General features: G+C 54.2%; 2 protein-coding genes and 1 pseudogene across 8 annotated transcripts; 1 reads left to right on the plus strand and 2 right to left on the minus strand.

Annotated features, from left to right (window-relative positions):
- Nucleotides 1-24: 24 nt before the first annotated feature.
- On the minus strand, nt 25-8,981 carry IPO4 (importin 4). Its single transcript, XM_077908719.1, has 30 exons — nt 8,596-8,981; nt 8,425-8,511; nt 8,226-8,305; nt 8,094-8,135; nt 7,530-7,659; nt 7,249-7,428; nt 6,948-7,013; nt 6,743-6,844; nt 6,578-6,661; nt 5,932-6,096; nt 5,790-5,843; nt 5,535-5,644; nt 5,132-5,240; nt 4,840-4,969; nt 4,536-4,649; nt 4,319-4,432; nt 3,966-4,086; nt 3,688-3,799; nt 3,479-3,594; nt 3,290-3,367; nt 3,157-3,214; nt 2,951-3,056; nt 2,665-2,858; nt 2,486-2,530; nt 1,968-2,093; nt 1,651-1,859; nt 1,412-1,544; nt 1,218-1,322; nt 491-560; nt 25-390 (listed from the first exon to the last, which is right to left on the minus strand). The coding sequence occupies exons 1-30, from the start codon at nt 8,662-8,664 to the stop codon at nt 260-262; spliced, it is 3,240 nt and encodes a 1,079-aa protein (XP_077764845.1). The 5' UTR covers nt 8,665-8,981; the 3' UTR covers nt 25-259.
- Nucleotides 8,982-9,002: 21 nt separating this feature from the next.
- Nucleotides 9,003-14,894, minus strand: TM9SF1 (transmembrane 9 superfamily member 1). 6 transcript variants are annotated; one of them, XM_077908728.1, is made up of 6 exons: nt 14,694-14,894; nt 13,702-14,063; nt 12,228-12,849; nt 11,390-11,575; nt 10,197-10,470; nt 9,003-9,659 (listed from the first exon to the last, which is right to left on the minus strand). In XM_077908728.1, the coding sequence occupies exons 2-6, from the start codon at nt 14,044-14,046 to the stop codon at nt 9,266-9,268; spliced, it is 1,821 nt and encodes a 606-aa protein (XP_077764854.1). In that variant the 5' UTR covers nt 14,047-14,063; nt 14,694-14,894; the 3' UTR covers nt 9,003-9,265. The 6 variants fall into 6 exon arrangements, with proteins under 6 accessions (XP_077764854.1, XP_077764853.1, XP_077764851.1 ...); XM_077908727.1 differs by lacking the exon at nt 14,694-14,894 and adding an exon at nt 14,422-14,629; XM_077908725.1 differs by lacking the exon at nt 14,694-14,894 and adding an exon at nt 14,371-14,629 and having other exon boundaries at nt 13,702-14,078.
- LOC144320350 (large ribosomal subunit protein eL37-like) lies at nt 14,702-19,368 on the plus strand (annotated as a pseudogene). The gene is made up of 3 exons (XR_013385869.1): nt 14,702-14,862; nt 15,155-15,326; nt 18,361-19,368. The product of XR_013385869.1 is annotated as a large ribosomal subunit protein eL37-like (transcript).
- The last annotated feature ends 555 nt before the right edge of the window (nt 19,369-19,923 follow it).

Consider the following 19,923-nt stretch of genomic DNA (forward strand, 5'->3'; position numbering starts at 1 on the left):
TGCTTCCTGCTCTCGGAGCTACTGTTCAAGCACAAACTGAACTGCCTTTATTAGGGAAGGATGGCAAGAATCCATTTGTATTGTCCGCGGCATAACCGATTGAACCCAGAGACACCCTCCTGAAGCAGCAAATTGGGGCTGAGATTCCAAGTGGGTGTGAGGCCCAGAATCTTTGGTAAGGCGTATGCTGAAACTGGCCTGAGAGCCAGGCCCGGAGCCTGGCAGACTCAGTTCCCTCTGGCCTGGTTCAGCACCCAGTCTAGGTGAGGCCCAGGACAGCCTGGAGCTCCTGAGCTTTGTCACCAGGCAACGAGCCCAGTGCCAAGTGGAAGCTGTCAGTGTGCTGTCTGGCCAGGAACGTCAGGAGCAGCAGCAATGCGGCCTTGGTGTCTGGGTGGAGAGCGAAGAGGGAGAGATCCGGGGAGGACTGGCCCCCAGACCCCTAGCTGCCCCACCCCCCCCCGGCCCTGCCCACGACTGCCACCCTCACCTGCGGGAATCTTGTCGTCAGCCAGAATGAGGCTGCAGATGCGCAGGAGTTCAGGAGCCACATCTACAACCTGTGGGGGTGGGGCAGGGGGGCTGACTCAGGCGCCAGCTCCCCTAGGTCCTGGGACCAGGGTTGAGGCAGGGCCTCCCACTGGGGATACTTATAGCGTGATATTGATTCACATCCAAGACAACTGAGAAAGCCGAGAAGGACCCGTGAAACGTGGGGGGATATTTTTTTTAAGGGGCCAGATTGTGACCGAAGATAACTGCAGGTTAGACCCAAAGAAGCTCAGACACTCAGGGGAGGTCCACCATCACAAGTCTCTAAAGGTGCGAGACACAGGACTGATGGAACCCGAGTCCAGACCTTGCTGGTTGGCACAGACAAATCTCATTCAGAAAACAGAGCTGCTCTGATTGGAAGGGATGGGGGTGGCCCAGAGATATATATGCTCCATGGAACACAGTCTGAAGGAACCCCGGTGCAGGAAGAAGTCAGCCTAGGGAAGTTATACCAGGGGGTGCAAATGGCCAGGGAGGATGGAGCCTCCCTGGGGAAAAACACTGAGGTGAGAAGAGGCCCCTCCCCTCCCATTTCAGCCCTGGCTGCTAACCCTGGCAGAGTAATGACAAAGTGTCTGAGGGCAGCTTAAACTTACTCCGCATCAACTACAAGGGAGGCCAACCCTACCTCTGGCTGGAGCGTCAAGCTCCCTCCCAGTTACCTGGTCAGGGCTGCTCTGATACAGGAAGCTGAAGAGGTGCCCTATAGTGACCCACTCCTCCAAGTCCTCCTTCAGTGGCAGGGCGTGCAGCAGGGCAGCCAGCACCTGGACACAGACATGCCTCAGGCCCCCTGTTCTGTAACCCTTGCACCCCCCTCAGTTTCCATGCCCTGCTGGATGCCTGCAGCCCTCACCTGAGGCTCTGGTTTCCTGGTGGGACCGGCCATCAGCAGGCGGGCCAGCGCCCCACAGATGTTGTCACGGACCCGATCATGGCGCTCCCGTGCCAGGAGGGGCAACAGAAGCCCCAGCAGCTTGGGGAAGTATCTGGTTCCACAGTCAAGGAACAGGCCCATGGGCAGACATCTTCCATCCCCGAGCCCCAGAGATACTCCCAACCCCACCTGTGCCCCCTCCTGTAAGCCGAGGATACTCCTGAGCAGGGCGGCCGCCGTGCTCTGCCAGCACACCCAGCCCAAAGATGGCATTGCTCCGCACTTCGGGGTCTGCCTCCCGGGCAGTGCTCAATAGCACAGGGAGCAGCCGGGACACGAACTGGGCGGAGGCACCACCCAAGCCCTGAATGGACTCTGCCAGCGTCCCCACTGCAAAGGACTTCTCTGCCACCGTGCAGCCCTGTTTCTGGTGCGGGGAGGAGTGCAAGTCAGGCTGCGACTGGGAAAGAGTGGTGGGCTGGGCACAGGGTGCATGGGCCGAACAGGGTTTGAAGGCAGAGCGTAGAGCACTCACCGTCTTGCACAACAGCAATGGTAAGAAGCTGGCAAAGAAGGGGGCAAAGGTGTCTCCCCCCACGGCGGCTGCCAGGGCAGGGATGGCCTCTCCAGCATGCTCTAGCAACATGGCATCGTATTCAGCCTGTGGGCCAGGTCAGGGGCTAGAGCACCAGGGCTGGCTCTGCAATGGTGGCACCTCCCGGATGCTTTGCTACTGCCACAGGTGGTCCCCAGGGGTTGCCCCTGGTTGACAGGACTGGCCCCTTCCAGGCTGGCCTTGTTTGAAGCACAGCTGCTTCTCCTGGTGCACCTACTCTCCCCGCTCTCAGTCCCAGCCACCCGGACCCCCACCTGCAGGAAGCCTCTCCTGAATCTCCACTGCCTCAGCGGGAGCAGGGGTGCCTCATTTAGAGCCATTACCAACTTTTTAGCAGTTCTGGCTCCCCGAGGCCAAGGCCAGGTACCCTGTCCATCCCTGCCTTGGGGACACTACCCAGACAGCCTGGTCCCACAGTCCGGATTCGCAGCTCTCACCTGGTCTTCCTCCTCCTCCTCCTCATCAGTGTCCTGACAGGCTGTCTGCAAGAAGGGTCCTTGGCTCAGCTTGGGCTCTCCTGGCCCTTCTCATCTCTGAGAGGGGAGGAGGGGGAAGCTGGACCTGTAGCCTCTGACTGTCCCGCCTCCCTGCCCCGCAGCCTACCCACCCCACTCACCTTCCTCTGCAGCACAGCCCTGAGCATGCCACAGAGCTCAGCAAGGCGCCCAGGCGGCTGCAGTGCGAGGGGCCCACAGCCTCGCAGCACGCTAGTCAGTGCCTCCAGCACAGCCATCACCACCTGGCGCTCACGCTCCTCGCTCACCGCCTGTATATAGGACGGCAGCACCCGGGCCAGGGCAGCCTGCAGAGCTGGGGACATTATTGGCTGAGACCCCGGTCAGGTCCTACCCCTATCCCACAGCCATCCCCCGTCTCCGGAGGCCCCAGCATCCCCTGCTCACCTGCAGTGTTGGGTTCGGAGGGGCAGCTCTGACAGGCCTTGTGCAGTGCGCAGCAGAACTGCCCTAGGGCCTCATGGGCCGCCTTCCGCACATTCAGGTGAGGGCACTGTGGGTCGAGGAGGGGCAGGAAGGGCCTGCCTCATTCATGGCTAACACAGGGCCCCTTGCCCTTGGACCCCACCCACTCCATCCACCAGCCCCCTCACCTCCAGCAGCTTGAATACTTCTTCAAAGACACTCTCCACGTATGGAAGAAAGGCCACACTGTGGACAGACACACAGCCATGTGGCAGGAGCTCCCAGATGGGGCTCCCGGGATCAGGAAGGGCCGAGGTTTACCTGGTATTCACAGAGATCTCCCCTAGAGCAGCACAGGCGTCTTCCTTCTCATCAAAGAAGGCATTTTCCACGCTGTACCTACAGTAGGGTGGAGAGGCCGCAGTGATTAGGCACCAGTGGGGGCAGGTCCGTCACGGGGCCCTCGCCCAAAGCCAGCATTCCTCTGACCAGAAGGGCACCCCTCCGCACCCTGAGATCTCAGAGTCCTCCTCCTCTTCCTCATCCTTGTCCATGAGCTCCTCCTCTTCCTCCCCATCACTTTCGTCATCAAATAGAAGGAAGGATCTGCTTCCATCGTACTGAGGCTGGGCAAAAGAGACACAGCAGGGACTCTGGCTCATTTGTCACCCCAGGGCAGCCCTTCCCCAACTGACCCAGCCCACCAGCTCCCAGCTCACCACAATGCCCTCAGTGGAACGTAGTGACAACAGCATGAGGGTGGTGATTTGTGGCAGGTGGGGTGCCAGGCCCTCACCCATGAGCCCTGATAAAGCTGCAAACAGGCTGTACCTGGTGGAGGCAGGTGAAGGCTGTACAGTCCCGCCTGTCACAGCCAGACAGAACAGGGAACCCCGGGGACACCCATGTCCAGAAACAGAGGACTGGGTTCCGGGCTTAGGGTTGTGGATCCAGCAGGCAGGGGTAGGAGGCAGAGTCAGGGAAAGGGCTCACTCACGTGCAGCGCCGCAAGTCAGGGTCGTCTACCTGGTCACACAGGCCCAGCCCCAGCTGGCAGCACTCCTCAGCCAGAGGCCTCATGGGCTCCCCCACTGCTCGAGCCAGCACCCCCAGTGTCTCTGTGGAGGCAAGGGCTTGATTAGTACTGGGATGCAATGATGACAAGCCAGACGTGTGCAAGGCCAAGACCTGGGAGACTAAAGTCCGCAGCTCACGGGTGATTCAGGAATCCCACCTATTTCTTAGGTATCCTGGGAAGAGAAGATACTTGTGCCACCCTGGAGTAGATGTCCAGGAACGCCTCGGCCCTTCTCCGGCACCGGGCAGCGTGCCTAAGAGCCCCTTACTCACCCAGGCTCTGGATCTGCACAGGCTGCAGGTCCCCGTGGCCTGCCAACAGGAATTCCCGCAGGTGCTCCATGATGGTGGGGAAGTAGGGCAGTAGGGAGGCCTGGGCAGCTGTGGCTGTGGGACAGATAGAATCAGAGCTGGAGTGGGGATCAATGGGACCACCTGCCACAGGCTCTGGGAAAACCCTGTACCCAGCCTCCTGCCTCCTGCTCCTCACCAATGGCCCCCAGGGCGCTCACGGCCAGCTCCTTGGCCCGGGGGCTGCTGGGATTCCTCAGAGGCTGTAACATACACTCCATCAACTCGGGAAGGTAGGGCTGCACTTTAGGACCTGTGGGAAAGGGCATTCCTCTAACACCTAGACGAGGTCTCCTACATTCTAAGCACCCCCTTGTGCCTTGGGCTGACCTCTACCATCCAGCCCAGGGTTCCTCTCCCTACCACAGACAGTGGTTCAGGGGGTTCCATGTCCCACCGCCTTCCTCCAGAGCTCTAGCTCTGTCTCCTCCTTTGCAATCTACCTAGGTTCTCCACGAAATTCTCCAGGGCATAGCAGGCTTTTGCAAGGTGGTTTGTGTGCCCGGGAGGCACTGACTTCAAGTAGGCAAGGAGCAGGGGCATCACGTCCCCGGAATAGCTGCTGATATGGGGCTGGGGAGAGAAAGGAGGCTCCGAGTCAGCTGACCAGGGGTGGGCCCTGCTTAAGTGTTAGTGGTGGCAGGGCGAGCTAAAGAGAGGAGGCTGAGGGGAAGCTGGTCCTGGAGATGGGTGGGGACTCTGCCACAGTGGCCACCAACATTCAGCCTCACTGACCTGGAGGTTCTCCGAGAACTGGCCCAAGGCAAAGAGCGCAGCGTTGCGCACCACTTGTGATGGGTCCTCCAGGCCTTTGCACACGATCTGCAGCAGTGGGGGCAGCAGTCTGGGTGGGGTGGAACAAGACGATGCAATCTGAGGGATAGGGCCAGAAAGCCTGAGGCTAAGCCCTCCTCATTTCCCCGGAGGAAACCAAGGCTTTCTCCGTCATCAATCAGTAGGCACCACCCGCTGGTCCCTATAGCTGAGGTGCCTATTTAAATTATCTTTCAAACCAAGGCACTTGAGACTGAGGGGAAATGCTTCTGATAATTAAGTTCCAACAAGACCAGGACCACCACGGACCATGTGGTAGTACTCCCCACAGCCTGCTCTCAATCCAGGGCAAAGGAAGAAACACCTCTGTCTGATGTGGTCACCAGCTCCATCGGACAGTACAGCCAGCACCAGGAGCCCAGCCTTACGCTGGTATGGTCTCTCACTCCGCAAGGCTTCTTCCAGCATGGGCATCTAGGGGAATAGTACTCTCCTGAAACCCTGCTGCAGGTCTGCCCAGCCCCACAGCAACCGGCCCTCCACATCTGCCAGGGCCCAAACATCCTGAGTGTCAGAAGACTTGGGGAGAAGGGCACCATAAGGACAGGGCCACACTTACCAGCAAGGGACAGAGCTTCTCAGGGGGCAAATGTAGTGCCAGCATGTCCACGACCTGAAAAAAGACAGGAAGACTTTGCAGGACTCCACCTCTGCCCCACAGCTACCTAACACCCCGTCCCTACCCATGTCCCATATCTCACCTGTACAGCAAAGTGCTTGGGAGTCTCTCCCACCAGCCCAATCTCCAGCTCTTCCTCTTCTGAATCCTGGTCCTCAGGATCCAGCTGGCCCAGGGCAGGCTCGGCAGCCATAATGGGGAAAAGTGTGTGTAGCAAGGGCGGCAGGAGACGATTCTTCAGTAAGGCCTTGAGAGGGAAAGGGGAACGGTGTCCCTGAGAATCTGCTGCTGAGATGGGAGTCACATTAAAAACTCTAACCTTCGGCTCCTGGGAGGCTCAGTAGGTTAAGCATCCAACTCTTGATTTTGCTCAGGTCATAATCTCAAGGTTATGAGATTGAGCTCTTCCTTGGGCTTCATGCCCAGCATGGAGTCTACTTGAGATTCTCTCTCCCACTTTCTCTGACCCTTCCCCCCGCTAGTGTGCAAATGGCTCTCTCTCTAAAGTAAATAAATCTTAAAAAAAAAAAAAAAGAAAGAAAAAGAAAACAGCCTCCTATGCCACAAAGGGTCCAAGCAGGAAGACTCCCAAACTCCCAGCCAGGAGGTGGGGTGAGGCCAGATCAAGTTTTGAATACTTAAGCATACCCCTGAGATGAACAGAAAGCCAAGGAGTAAGGCAGAGGGTAGAAACGGGTGTGTGGTAATGTACATCAGAAAGTACTTACCTTGCTCTTGACTTTAACCAAGAAAGTGAGGCAGCAGAGAATACGTACGCGTATTGCATCACCCAGAGCCACGTTTCTAGCCACCTGCCCAGAGATGAACTTGAATCAGAGAGAAGCAAGGAAATTCCCAGCAAGCAGCAGAGGTGGTGCTCATCCCTGGCTCACCTCCAGGCAGAATGTGAGGACCTCAGAGAGGTGGGAGGTGATGATGGGCACCTCGGATTCCAGCAATTCATCCAGGGCCTCCACAGCCTCACAGGCCTTTGCCTGCCAGACAGACAAGTTATAGGATTACCATGCTCTTTTTTAGTGGACCAGCGTGTGCTCCTATACTCTCCTTCCAACAGAGCTCTTGCTTAAATGTTCTCACCTCATCTATAGGAATCAGAGTCTGCATAGCCACAATGAGCTTGGGCACCAACATCCGTGCGAGAGGCTAGAGGACAGAAAGCAGAACGGATGCTCATTCATCTCAGGCCCCTAAAGCTGGCAGCTTCCTCAAAGCCTGGACACAGGAGGAGCCCAGGTACAGCCACCCACAGTATCCCTTCTCAACTGTTAGGGAGGACAAATGGCAAGGAAAGAATCTCAAGTAGCTCTATATCCTGCAAGGGTGAGGACATGGGAGCCCAAGGCCAGAGAACCAGGGAAGGTGAGGACCCACATCTCACCACATCATCAGTGCCCAGGTAAGGGGCCATGGTGGTCAGAGTGCGCAGGGAGTAGAAGAGGAGCCCAGGAGAGCCCACCTCACCAAGGGTCTCATTCAGAAGCCGAAGGAGCTCCCGGTGGTGGGGTTGGAAGGCCTCAGGTCGGGAGGACACCACCACACTTAGCAGCAAAAGCCCCATCTGTCCAGGTATAGGGGATGAGAGAAAAAAAGTTTATATGGCCTATCCAGTCTCTCAGTTCCTCCTTCCCTCCCTCCCAGCCACCAACCGTGTGCTCATACCTCTCTCTCCGGGATGTGGGCGCTGTGGGTACTGTGCTGAAGAAGTTGCATGAGCTGAGGCCAGGCCTCCAGGCCTTCCTTTCGAAAAATGGTGGCTGAGAGCTGGGCCAGGCTAAGGCTCACAGAGTGCCTGCAAATAGGAGAGATTCCCCCCCACCCTCAATCACCCTCCAATACCCTCCCAACACACACTGGGCCTGTCTCCATGGGGTGGCCAGGACAGAAACCTCCAAGTGTGGGCAAGGGTCTTTGCCAAGTTGGGACACATAAGACGGTGGCTCATGGGGAGACCAGCAGCAAGGTGGGTATGTAATCTGGTGAGCCTAGTCTCACACTGAATTTCAGTTACATTTTTCTGATTCAGGTTTGGGAGACCATCATGGCCCACTCTCATGAAATTTACTCTTCAACACAATCTTAGAATCCTTGTTCCACTCTCCGTCTAGAACTGAAATCTTCTCCCCTCCCCAGGCCCTGCCTGGAGCTGAAACACAAGGCAGAAACCCATAGCGGTCTCAGCCTGGAGTCAGTCAGGATCCCCAGAAGAGGCAGGTAGACACTTACTCAGTCTCTCTCTGAAGGGCGGTCAGGACTAGGGACTTGAGGCTGGAACACAGGTGGCAGGTGTGGGTACTTGGGCCGCCCAGCAGCCGCCTCCGCCCGGCCCCGCCCCGGCCCCGCCCCGGCCCCGCCCACCTCTCCCGAAGCTCGGCCGCCAGCCGTCGCCAGCGGGTGCTCAGTCGTCTGCGGGTCAGCACAGCCGCGAACTGGCGGATCTGAGGCGAAGAAGCACGCCTGTGAGGGTCCGGCAGGAAGGTGCCGAGCAGGGGGCAAGCCGGGGCTTGACCGGTGGCGTACTATGGGGACGCCTGGCGGGGAGGGGCAGGAGCCTCACCTGAGGGTCGGCCGCCGAGGCGAGCAGGTCGCAGAGGGCGGGCAGGGCGGCCGGGTCGCGAAGAGCGGTCTGGAGCTGCTCGGTGGCCTGGGGGAGATGTCCGGGGGTCAGAGTCGGGCCTTTCCCACCGCCTCCCATTCGCCCCGGCCGGGTCCCCCGCCTGTCCCGTACCCGGCGGATGCGCTCGGTGTCCGGCAGCAGCAGCTCCCGCAGGAGCTGCTCCAGGCCCGCAGGCTCCATGGCAGCAGCCGAGCCGCCGCTCCTGGGCCGGGAGGGGGGAGGGACAGCACGTGGAGGCCTGAAACCCACTTCCGGCGGAAAAGGCGTTGCTCCGGGCCCCTCCCGTCGCCAGGGTGATTCGACTCGTTTCCCACTCGGAGCTCCGGCTTCGCCACTTCCGCCCGCTGCGCCGCCGACACGGGCCCTGGCAGTGCAGGTTCCCCCAGCGGAGAGTCCCAAGCGCCGCGGAGAACTCGCGTTCCGTGCATTCCGCGGCCGACCGGGCTTTCTAGGGAACAGTGCCCTTAACGGCAGGCCTCGAATTCCTATATCCAGACCAAACCCTCCAACTACAGGACCCTTTTTCTTAATAAATTTTATTTTGATAATTGTAAAAAGAAAGATCAGGACCAAGACTAAAGGCAACTTAAAAAGTTCAAATATATACTCCTTATATAATAGAGATTTGTAATTCCAGGCCCTCCCGGGGGAAGGGAGGCCCAAAGGGCAAAGGGGAAGGCAGCAATGCCATCACACAATTCAGCCACTCAATCAGAAGAGATCAATGGGCCCCTGGACGTGAAGAATGGGAGAGAAGTGCAACAGTTTTGCCACCCAAAACTCAGTCCATCTTGAGGTTAACATAGATATAACGGATGAACTTTAGGGAAGAAAAAAAGGAGATGGTGCCTAGCATGAGGAAGAAGACATAACCAGTGAGTAAGGAGTAACCAAAAAACTCTACTGTCTGTACTGCCCCTGACATGTTAGAGCGCCGGGCATAGTAGAAAACTGAGTAGAGGAAGATGAAGAGCCCAGTGGAGCCAACGCTCAGCACAGATCGCCACCACCAGCGGTAATCCTCCCCAGACAACTGGAAGTAGGTGAGTGCAATGGAGATGCAAGCCCCCACGCTCAGCAGGATGGCGAAGACAAAGAAGAGGATGCCATACAAAGTGTACTGTTCCCGACCCCATACTGTGGCAAAGATGTAGTACAGCTCCACAGAGATGGCACTGTGAAGAGAAGAGACAATACACAGCATTAAAGGGCTGTGTGCTGCCAGCACAGTTACCGGGGCACTGTGGAAAAGTGGGTCCACTCCACTCCCTGCCCTGGAGTTCCTGGCTTGTTGGGGACTCCTCCAACCATGACTAGCTGTGTTCATCTCAAGAATACCTTCCCTAATCTGTTGAGAGCAAGGATCTTGTCCGTTTTATTTTCTGCTGTATTACTCGCCTGGCACTAAAGGTACTCAACAAATTGAATGAGCAATCATATGGGCTTCAAGCCCCACATGGTGCTTGTGGACACTAATGTCAGAAACCAGAAAGGTGGTGGAAGGAGCAATGTCTCTGGAGAGCTTTCTAAGTGAGACAGCCTCATCTGTTTGAACTAATTCAAGCTAAAGTCCTGCTTGGAGCAAGGAGGACCCATTTAATGATCTCTAAATGGTACAGCTGAACCAGGGATTATCATTCTTATTGGGTTAGGGTACTGGGGAAAGAAAAGCCAGGAACCTGAGTGATGGCCATGGCCTAAAGGGAGGATACCTGAAAGGCAGGAAGCCTCCAACAGTCATGTGGATGAGCGTAGACTTGTACCAGGGCTGCGGTGGGATTTCCCGGGCGATGTTCTTGGTGCGACAAGGTGCATCAAAGGGGCTAGCATTGTTCTTCCCGAAGATGCCTCCAATGACAGTGAGGGGAAAGCCCACCAGCAGCCAAACCGTCAGAAGCAGCAGGATGGTGGTGGCTGGCAGAGCCTGTGTCGAACCATTAGCCCAATGCACCGAGTTTACCACACTCCACGTCAGGAAGAAAGGCACTGCAGGGACGGGCCCCCAGAAGGTGGGTCAGCAGGAGCTACATCCCCTGGGGCTACCCACTCAGATTAGACCTAACAGGAGATGGGTGAAGCATCCTGTTCCCAGGCAGACCTCACCCTTCCACACCTCGTTTCCTGTTCCTTATCTTACCAGCATCCCCTCTCCCATCTGTTATCATTAAGGATCAAGGCAGCTGTTACATGGTGATCTAAGAGTAACACAATCCACCTGCCTCCAAGGGCCTATCCTGCTGTGGCATCAGTGATTCCTAGAATGAGACGTTCCTTTGGATTAAGGCCTTGCTTTCAGAAAGCCCTGGCTCAAACATAAATGTGATGGGATATAAATCAGACAGTTAGGATTGGGAACACAAAAAGCTTCAGAATGCACATTACTGCCTTTGAGAAGACAACCTGGCTTGTAAGGCTACAGTCGGGTAGCCACCTCCAAATAAAGGTTTTTTTAAAGAGGGAGTATCACAAAGTTAAGTTCCAGAAGGAGTATTATTTCACTCTTAATAATGGTCGAGAACACAGGTTCTCTGGACAGACTGCGTGGGTCTGAAACTTGCTTCACTCCCTTTTAGGAGAGTAATCTCAGGCAAATCACTTAACCAGCATGAAGTTCAATTTCCTCATCTGTAAAATGGGGACAATATTGCCTACCACAAAGGGTTACTGTGGGGATTAAATGAGATAAAGCTACGTTGGATGCTTACCATGCTAGAACATTTTAAGGACTTAATTTGTGACTATGCAAAAGGAATGCATTCTTGTCTTTTGCATGGTTTTCTTGTTTCTTTTGCCCATTTTTATTCCCTTAGAGCCTTACTCTAACTTTGTCCCAGGTTCCACAATGTATTCTAAGCTCCTCAGTCGGCCCACCAGGCCAGCCCACCAGGGAAAGGGCAGTCCTCACCAGAGAAGAGGCTGGTGGTGAGAATGATGTTCCACACCCAACGCTCGCCTCCAATCTGCCGGTAGAAGTGGCTGGACACGTAGCCAGAGATGCAGCAGGTCAGGGCATACAACAAGATGGCTGCCGAGTTAATGGCCCCATGACGGTGCACATTGAACATGCCCAGCAGCGCCATGACAATAATGCCTGCAGGGTGGTAGTGGAAAGCCTGTGTCAGGTCTCACCTGTCGTTTTTCTGGCAACTTCAGAGGAATCAGACCCCTTTCGCCCAGACCTAAAGTCTCCAGGAAGACAGTATAGTATCCCCTAATTCTGTTGTCTGGCAAACCCACAACGGAATATACACACCTGGGCAGCCCAGGTGGTTCAGCGGTTTAGCGCTGCCTTCAGCCAAGGGCATGATCCTGGAGACCCGGGATTGAGTCCCACATTAGGCTCCCTGCGTGGGGCCTGCGTCTCCCCCTGCCTGTGTCTCTGCCTCTCTCTCTCTCTCTCTCTCTCCGTCTCTCTCATGAATAAATAAAAAAGATAAAAAAGGAATATACACACCCTTTCTTTTTTTTTTTTTTCTTCCAATTTGCTTTCACACCCAGCATGGAGCCCAAAGCAGGGCTTGAACTCACGACCCTGAGATCAAGGCCTGAGCTGAAATCGAGTTGGACACTGAACCGACTGAGCCACCCAGGTGACCCTGTACACATCCTGTCTAAGGCCACACCACCCCTTAGGTCTGCCCCTCACCTTGGACAGAAGAGAAGATCTGTAGATCTTTCCAGAACAAACCACCTCCTTAGTTCTACCCCTTGAGAGAAATCCCTGATTAATTTTATCACCTCACCAGTGCCAAGGGCCAGGAACTGGGCACCCACACCAAGCACAGCACAGAGCAGACCACGGTATGGAGGGAATCGGAAGACATCCGTGTGGATAATTTTCCAGCCATTGTCACCTTGGTCAAAATCATCACCAGAACCTGCAGATGTAGTCTCCTCGTCCAAGTTGTATCGAGCCAGGTCGTTTCGAAGCACACGCATAAGAATGACAGCCACAAAACCCACCAGTAAAAACACAAGCACCATGGAATTGATGATGGACAACCAGTGGATTTCCAGTGTTCTGGGAAAGAAACCACCATCATCACCACGGCGCCTGTCACTCCGACGCTCCACTGAAGTCTCAGACCAGCGCACACTGTAGGTGTGGGTGAGGCCTAAGAACTCATCAGGTCGCAACCCATCTAAGCTATGGGGCTTGACATCCCTCACAGAAACGTTGGCAAATATAATTCGATCTCCATGGAATTCTAGGTGGAAGTCCAAATGGGTCCAGAGCCCTATCTTGTGGCTGTGAGGCAGGAAGCCACTCTCCTCCATGTAGCCCACAAAGCCACGGATTGGCAAGTCGTCCACTACAAATTCAAAGTAGTAGAGTTCCTCAATGGCCTGGCGCAGTTGTTCCACCTACAAAGAGCAAGTCAGGAGTCAGACAAAGCCTCCCAGCCATAGGGTTAGAGAAAGATTTCACTACTGACATTTTGGGCCAGATAATTCTTTACTGTGGGGAGCTGTCCTGTGCATTGTAATATGCACCATCCCTGGTTTCTTCCCACTAGATGTCAATAGCAGCCCCTTACCCCCACCCCCCGTGGTAACAATCAAAATGAGCTCCACACATTGCCAAATGTCCGGGCAAAAGATGTAGAAAAAGGAGAAAGGCAAGGTGTAAGGAGGTCTGGGTAGACTAAAGAGTAAGTGCCCTAAGAGTGTAAAGGAGCTAGTTAAGAAAGCCAAGAGGTAGGTATGGAAGGAAGCAACTATGCAGGAGTGACAGTTGGACCTTGTTACCAACAGAGCAGCTTGGAGTCAGGAGCCCTGGGCTCGAGTATCACTTCTCCAATTCAATATCCATGTGTCTTGGAAGTCACTTTTGAGCAAGTATGTTTCTTCCTCAACTGAATACAAATAATATCACCTGTCCTGCCTACCAGTGGGGTTGTAGAAATCAAGTCAGCCCATTTCCATAGAGGTGGTCTAAAACCATAAATTGGGGATCCCTGGGTGGCGCTGCGGTTTAGCGCCTGCCTTTGGCCCAGGGCGCGATCCTGGAGACCCGGGATCGAATCCCACGTCGGGCTCCCGGTGCATGGAGCCTGCTTCTCCCTCTGCCTGTGTCTCTGCCTCTCTCTTTCTCATGAATGAATAAATAAAGTCTTTTAAAAAAAAATAAAATAAAAATAAAACCATAAATTGTAAGGCACGGTTATTAGTTCCTGGGAGGGAGAGCTAAGTGCTCGCCAATGTGGAGTGGCTAACCTGGGCAGAACTGAGCTGCATGTGGCACAGAATTCTTTTCTCCACATTCTCCCGAAAGCGGATCTCGTACAGAGATTCGGCCATTCGGTCCCCATCCAGCACTTCACCCAGGCTAAGGCTTTTGTGACGGATCTTCTCAGGGCAGCAGACCGGAAGCTGATAGTAGTGGTAAGTCTCCTGAGGGTTGTGGTAGGGTCCCACTTTATTGACATAGAGAATGACGGGGTCACCGGTCTTGTAGTGTGTCACACCTTCCACCCGTGGCTCCTGGCCTCTGCCCAGCAGCAGTATCAGGAATGGCAGCCACTGGCAGCTCCAACTCCGCGGGGGCCCTAGGACTGTCATCCTTAAGGCGGTGGAACCTGTTTGGGGGAATCCTGCAGTTATGAAAACCAGGGATCAATTCCGGACGCCCCAGGTCAGGTCCTTCGAAAAGAAGCCCCATGGCTCCAATTTCTCCCCTTGGCCTCTACAACCCTCCCTCGAGAGGCGCCTCCGCCGACCCCCACACAGTGCTGTCTCTCCGCTGCTCTCTCATCCTGTCGATCGGGGTCCCCGTCCAGCAGCCCGCCTGCCCGGGACCTCCCGCGCGCCCCAGCCTGTTTCCATGGCAACGCCACGCGGCCTCGCACCTCGGGCACCTTCCCGCGGCACCCCCGGGGTCCTCACCACACGGGTAGGGCTGGCCTCCGCGGCCGGTAGCTGCCCTTGGGCTCCTACCCGGGTCTCCCCGAGAGCGGCGCGCCAGCTGCGGCCGGGAGAGGACCTGACGACCGACCACCCCGGGGTTGGCCGCCGCAGTGCCTGCTCGCAGCGGCCGGAGCCACACCGCGCGGGACACCACACCCGGCCCAGGAAGTGCTCGCGGACGAGCCTTCTCCAGCCGGGAGCCCGGCCCAGCTCTGGAGAGCCCCCAAGGCTCGGCTAGCCCGCCCCGCGGCGGGGGACCCTCCCGGCGATCTGCAGAGCGACCCAGGACACGTCAGTCTTACCACTTCCGCCTCACCGGGAGGGGTCCTCGGCCCCGCGGGAAGCTCCTCGCCCGGAGCCTAGAGGCGACCACGCCCCCGCTGCTGCGGCCGCCGCGCCGCTCGGTCCACCGCTTCTCCGGCAGGGGCTACGGCCGAGGCCTGGCTGCGAGGACGCGGACGACCCTTCGGGGTAAGAGTCGCCGCCAGACCGCCCGCCCGTCCCTGGCAAGACTTGGGCACGGGCGGAGGCCGGGGAGCCGTAGCCCGGGTGGGGGCTGGGCCCACATCTAGTGGACGCCCCGGAGCGTTTGCCGGCTGAACCAATGGGGCTCGCCACCGACCGCCGAGGGCGAGCTCTGGGAGGCGGCCCGTGCCCCCAACCCGGGCGGGGCTGAGACTTGGGGCGTCACTGTGCTAGGACCGCGCGACAGTCCAGGCAAGGGTCCTGGAGTCTGGATCTCACCTCACTGCTTCTCTCCCAGCCCGTCACGAAAGGCCTCCCGCCGGAAAGTAAATACGTAAATAAGAGCATCTTGCCGAGGCTGCACCGGAGGCCTTCCTGTTCATGTAATGACCGTCCCATGTTCGAAGATGGCAAGCCTGAGCCAGGTCTGGTGCTGAGGCACGCAAACAGGGTGTCAGCCCTTTTATCCGGTGAGTTGGGCAGCCCGACACGCTTATTGTTACTTTCAGGTTAAGAATCGTGGCATACGTTCGACACTTTCGATGTTTTTGTTCGTGTTTATCCGTTATGTGTTTGGGAATTTTGTATTGCAGAATATCCTGTCCTGGAAAAGTTTACACTTGTCCGTCTCCGCTATTTTTTTTTTAATTTATTTATTTATTCATGAGAGACACCGAGAGAGGCAGAGACACAGGCAGATGGGGAAGCTCCCTGTGGGGAGCCTCCGCTATTTTTTTTTTTAAAGGTTTCTTTTTTATTTATTTATAGAGACAGAGAGAGAGAGAGGCAGAGACATAAGCAGAGGGAGAAGCAGGCTCCATGCAGGGAGTCCGACGTGGGACTCGATCCTCGGTCTCCAGGATCACACCCCAGGCCGCAGGTGGCGCTAAACCGCTGCGCCACTGGGGCTGTCCCGTCTCCGCTATTTTAAGGGGATGAGCCTTTAGGGGAGTTTCGAAGATCAGACCCAGGGGCAGTGACTTCCGTTTGGCCACGTGGGGGCAGCATGTAAGTATGGAGACTTAAGGTTCCCTTTGCCTGGGGAAAGTAGTACAAGGGAAAAATCACAAGTGGCTTCAGGCCTGAAAAGTCCTCCATTTACCCACTTCTGACCTCTCTGCCCCAACCCACCTCCCTGGCGGAGGAGGAGGTGAGGTTCCAGGAAGTAGGAGATGGGAGTTTTTTAGATAACCAATGAGTTTTGTAATTATAAAAGTAACTTAAAGAAGCCAGAAATCTGGGACCCTTTCTCACTTACTCCCTGGTCCCACTCCCCAGCCTCCTTGGATCATTGCCATTTGGCCCCCTGCTGCTTATTTCCTTAATATCTTCCAAATACTTGCCTTCCCTGGCTGCCTTGGTTCAGGTCCCATCCTCTCTCACTTAAATTACCATAGTAAGCCACCTTGCTAGTCTCCTGGTCACCTCCGCTCTTGGATCCATTTTCCACTCTGCTGCTGTAAAGATTCATATTTATACACACACTATATATATTATTTCCTGCAACAGTGGCTCTCAAATCTTGGTGTGCATCAGATTCAGCTAGAAGCTTATTAAAAACAGAGAGACCAGGGCACCTGGATGGCTCAGTGGTTGAGCATCTATCTGCCTTTGGCTCAGGGTATGATCCCGGGGTCCTGGGATCGAGTCCCACATCGAGCTCCCTGCATGGAGCCTGCTTCTCCCTCTGCTTATGTCTCTGCCTCTCTCTCTGTCTCTCATGAATAAATAAACAAGATCTTTAAAAAACAAAACAGAGACACCTAGGTCCACCAGAATCAGGATCTTAGAGGAGGGGGTGACTGGGCATCATTATTTTTTTAACAGGCTCTGACTTTGATAATTTTTTTTTTTTAATTTATTTATCATAGTCACAGAGAGAGAGAGAGAGAGAGGCAGAGACACAGGCAGAGGGAGAAGCAGGCTCCATGCACCGGGAGCCCGATGTGGAATTCGATCCCGGGTCTCCAGGATCGCGCCCTGGGCCAAAGGCAGGCGCCAAACCGCTGCGCCACCCAGGGATCCCTGACTTTGATAATTTTAACCAAAATTTGACCATGAGTACATAGGATAAACTCTAAAAAGCGTGGTATATGAGGCCTGTCAGACCTGGATCTTTACTACTTCTCCAGGTACCTTACCTTTTGGAACCCTTCCTGTATTCAGATTAGAATCTTGAATGCCGGGATGCCTGGGTGGCTCAGTGGTTGAGCATCTGCCTTTAGCCCAGGGTGTGATCCTGGGTCTGGGGATCGAGTCCCACATTGGGCTCCTTGCAAGGAGCCTGCTTCTCCCTCTGCCTATGTCTCTGCCTCATTTTCTCTGTGTGTCTCATGAATAAATAAAATCTTTAAACAAACAAAAATGAATCTTGAATGCCATGTTTTCTCAAGCCTGCAAGCCTTATATAGTTCCCTCTGCCTAGACTGCCCAGTCTACCATTCCCTGCTTACCTGCCCAGAGACTCCTCTTGAACAGTGCAAATGCCTCCTCCACAAAGCCTGCCTTTACATCTTCCAGTTTTTGTTTATAGCACTCTTAATCTCACTGTACTGTTATTTTACTTATTTGTCTGTCTTCCTTGTTAATTACTAAGTATCACAAGAAGACTATAATTTATCCATCTTGATATCTTTAGGACTTAGCAGTGCTTTTGTATAAAGCAGGCAGCTTAATACACGTTTCGCGCATGAACTGGTTTACCTCCTAGACGTGATGAGGGACAGAACTGCCACCAAGCTACCTACTTCTCCAGGGGCCAGCTACCTATCCAGAGGAGCAGGAGATGGGCCGGGCTGGGTGGGCCTCCTTACCATGGTGTGCCCTGGACAACTTATCTTGGTTGTTTGAGAATGTACATTTAGCTTCTAACAAACTTTGAAACCATCCTGCCAGCAGGAGCAGCAGGCTGTCAGATAGGAATTTACCAGTAGCCTATGGCATAATCCATACCATACCAAACTCCATAAATGGAGTTGAGGTTTTTTGTTTGTTTATTTTGGAGGGGGAGAGATAGAAATAAAAGAAATCTGATTTTTCTCTTGTTCTTTCCCCTGCGTACCCCCCCTCACCCTGTACACACATAGTCTTTAAATCCAGGTAACTGGGCAGCCTGGGCTGGCGCTCAGTGGTTTAGCACCACCTTCGGCCCAGGGCATGACCCTTGGAGACCCGGGGTCGAGTCCCACGTTGGGCTCTCTGCACGGAGCCTGCTTCTCCCTCTGCCTGTGTCTCTGCCTCTCTGTCTCTCATGAATAAATAAAATCTTTAAAACAAAAAAAAAAAATCCAGATAACCCCTCTATCAAGAGACCACAATCTCTTGTCCTCTCATTCCCTCCAAACTTGTTCTTCCGTTTCACCGAGACCTGCAACCCCTCCTTTTGTCCCTTTGGACTTTTTCTAGCTTGTTTCTAACCCATGCAGCTGACTCTGTATTGCATCATTTCAACTACATTCTTGCCTGTGTTCTTGATGCCTCTCTTCCATTATTCTTTCTTCCCAGCTGCCAAGAGAAACCTTCATCTTGGGTTCATTGGCCAATATGCAAGCACCTATACCCAACATGCTAAAAAGAATCTTAACACTGTGTTAAAATCACGTGTCTATAAATTGTGTTTTTAACCTCATTTGGACCCCCCAATGCTGCCCAGTGATCCTGCTCATTTTCCGGATGAGCTCTCTTCCATTTCTCCACAACCCATTCTTCTCAAATCTCTGACTTCATCTCCCTCTTCTGGTCAGTTGACCTCCCTTACAGCCCCAGTGAGATATGCAAGCAGAAAAAAACACAATTACAGACACTACGTTAGATGCTGTGACAGAGAAAGTACAGGGGCTCTGGGATTACCCAGAAAGGAGGAACATCCAGTTTGGGTTTGAGTGGTCAGCAAAGGTGTCCTTAAAACAGCTCAGAGCTAAGCCCTGAAGGGAGAGTCAGGGTCCGCCAAGACAGAGGGAACAGCAGTGAAGGACAAGTGATTCTGTTTGGCTGGAGCATTACATGTATGTTAAGAGATAAAACTGGAGAGATGTTGAAGCCATATAAAAGAATTTGGGCTTTTCTTTGGGGTCGGCCGTGGAAACAAGATGACGAAGGGGACATCATCGTTTGGAAAGCGTCGCAATAAGACGCACACGTCGTGCCGCCACTATGGCTCTAAGGCCTGCCACCTTTAGAAGTCCACCTGCGGCAAGTGTGGCTACCCTGCCAAGCGGAAGAGAAAGTATAACTGGGAGTGCCAAGGCTAAAAAACGAAATACCACTGGGACTGGTAGAATGAAGCACCTAAAAATTGTATACCGCAGATTCAGGCATGGATTCTGTGAAGGAACGACACCTAAGCCCAAGAGGGCAGCTGTTGCAGCATCCAGTTCATCTTAAGGATTTCAACGATTAGTCAAAATAAATGTTCTGGTTTAAAAAAAAAAAAGAATTTGGACTTGATCCTGAGGAGAAAGGGGAGGCAATGAATTGTTTTAGGTGGGAATAAAACCAGTGTTATGCCTTGGAGTTCAGGGTGAAGACCTGAGGGGAGCAGAAAGCTTGCTAGAGTGATCGGTTGATGGAGGTTTGACCTAAGACAGTGGCAGCTGCTCCGAGATCCCAGAATGTATTATGAAAGATAATTAGGAGGGAGAAGAGGTGACAGATTGGATGTAGGGGCTAAGGCAGACAGAAGGGTCTAGGATGACACCTGGGTGTGTAAATTGAAGCAATGAGTATAGAACTTAACAGAGAAAGTCTAGAGCAAGAACCTAAAGAGTTCAGTTTTGGACAGGGTGAGTTTAAGATACTTGGGGAAGACATGTCCATGTGCTGTCCAGTGAGCAACTGGTGCTGGAACTCCAGGGGACATCTGGGATAGAGATGAGATTAGGAGCAGTCAGCATTGATGTAATGTTGGGAATGGGTGAGATCCTAATGGGAGGACATAAAGCTTTGAGGAAATAAGGCCTGTGGTAGAACCTTCAGGATATGATGGAGGGACAGATAAAGAAGATAAGGCTCCAGGGAAGTCTGAGGAATGGCTAGAAGGATAGGAGTAAAACTATAGAACTTAGGGTC

The sequence above is a fragment of the Canis aureus genome, chromosome 9 (assembly GCF_053574225.1).
Source record: "Canis aureus isolate CA01 chromosome 9, VMU_Caureus_v.1.0, whole genome shotgun sequence".
In the NCBI taxonomy this organism is placed as follows: domain Eukaryota; kingdom Metazoa; phylum Chordata; class Mammalia; order Carnivora; family Canidae; genus Canis; species Canis aureus.

Coding starts and splice junctions, on each gene's coding strand:
- IPO4 (XM_077908719.1), bottom strand. CDS start 8,664: ATGGAGCCTGCGGGCCTGGAGCAGCTCCTGCGGGAGCTGCTGCTGCCG. Junction 6,662..6,742: donor TCCTCACATTCTGCCTGGAG/GTGAGCCAGGGA, acceptor ATCTCTGGGCAG/GTGGCTAGAAACGTGGCTCT. Junction 1,545..1,650: donor GGCGGCCGCCCTGCTCAGGA/GTATCCTCGGCT, acceptor CTGTGGAACCAG/ATACTTCCCCAAGCTGCTGG.
- TM9SF1 (XM_077908728.1), bottom strand. CDS start 14,046: ATGACAGTCCTAGGGCCCCCGCGGAGTTGGAGCTGCCAGTGGCTGCCA. Junction 11,576..12,227: donor GTTCCTGGCCCTTGGCACTG/GTGAGGTGATAA, acceptor ACCACCCTGCAG/GCATTATTGTCATGGCGCTG. Junction 10,471..11,389: donor CACCACCAGCCTCTTCTCTG/GTGAGGACTGCC, acceptor CCGTCCCTGCAG/TGCCTTTCTTCCTGACGTGG.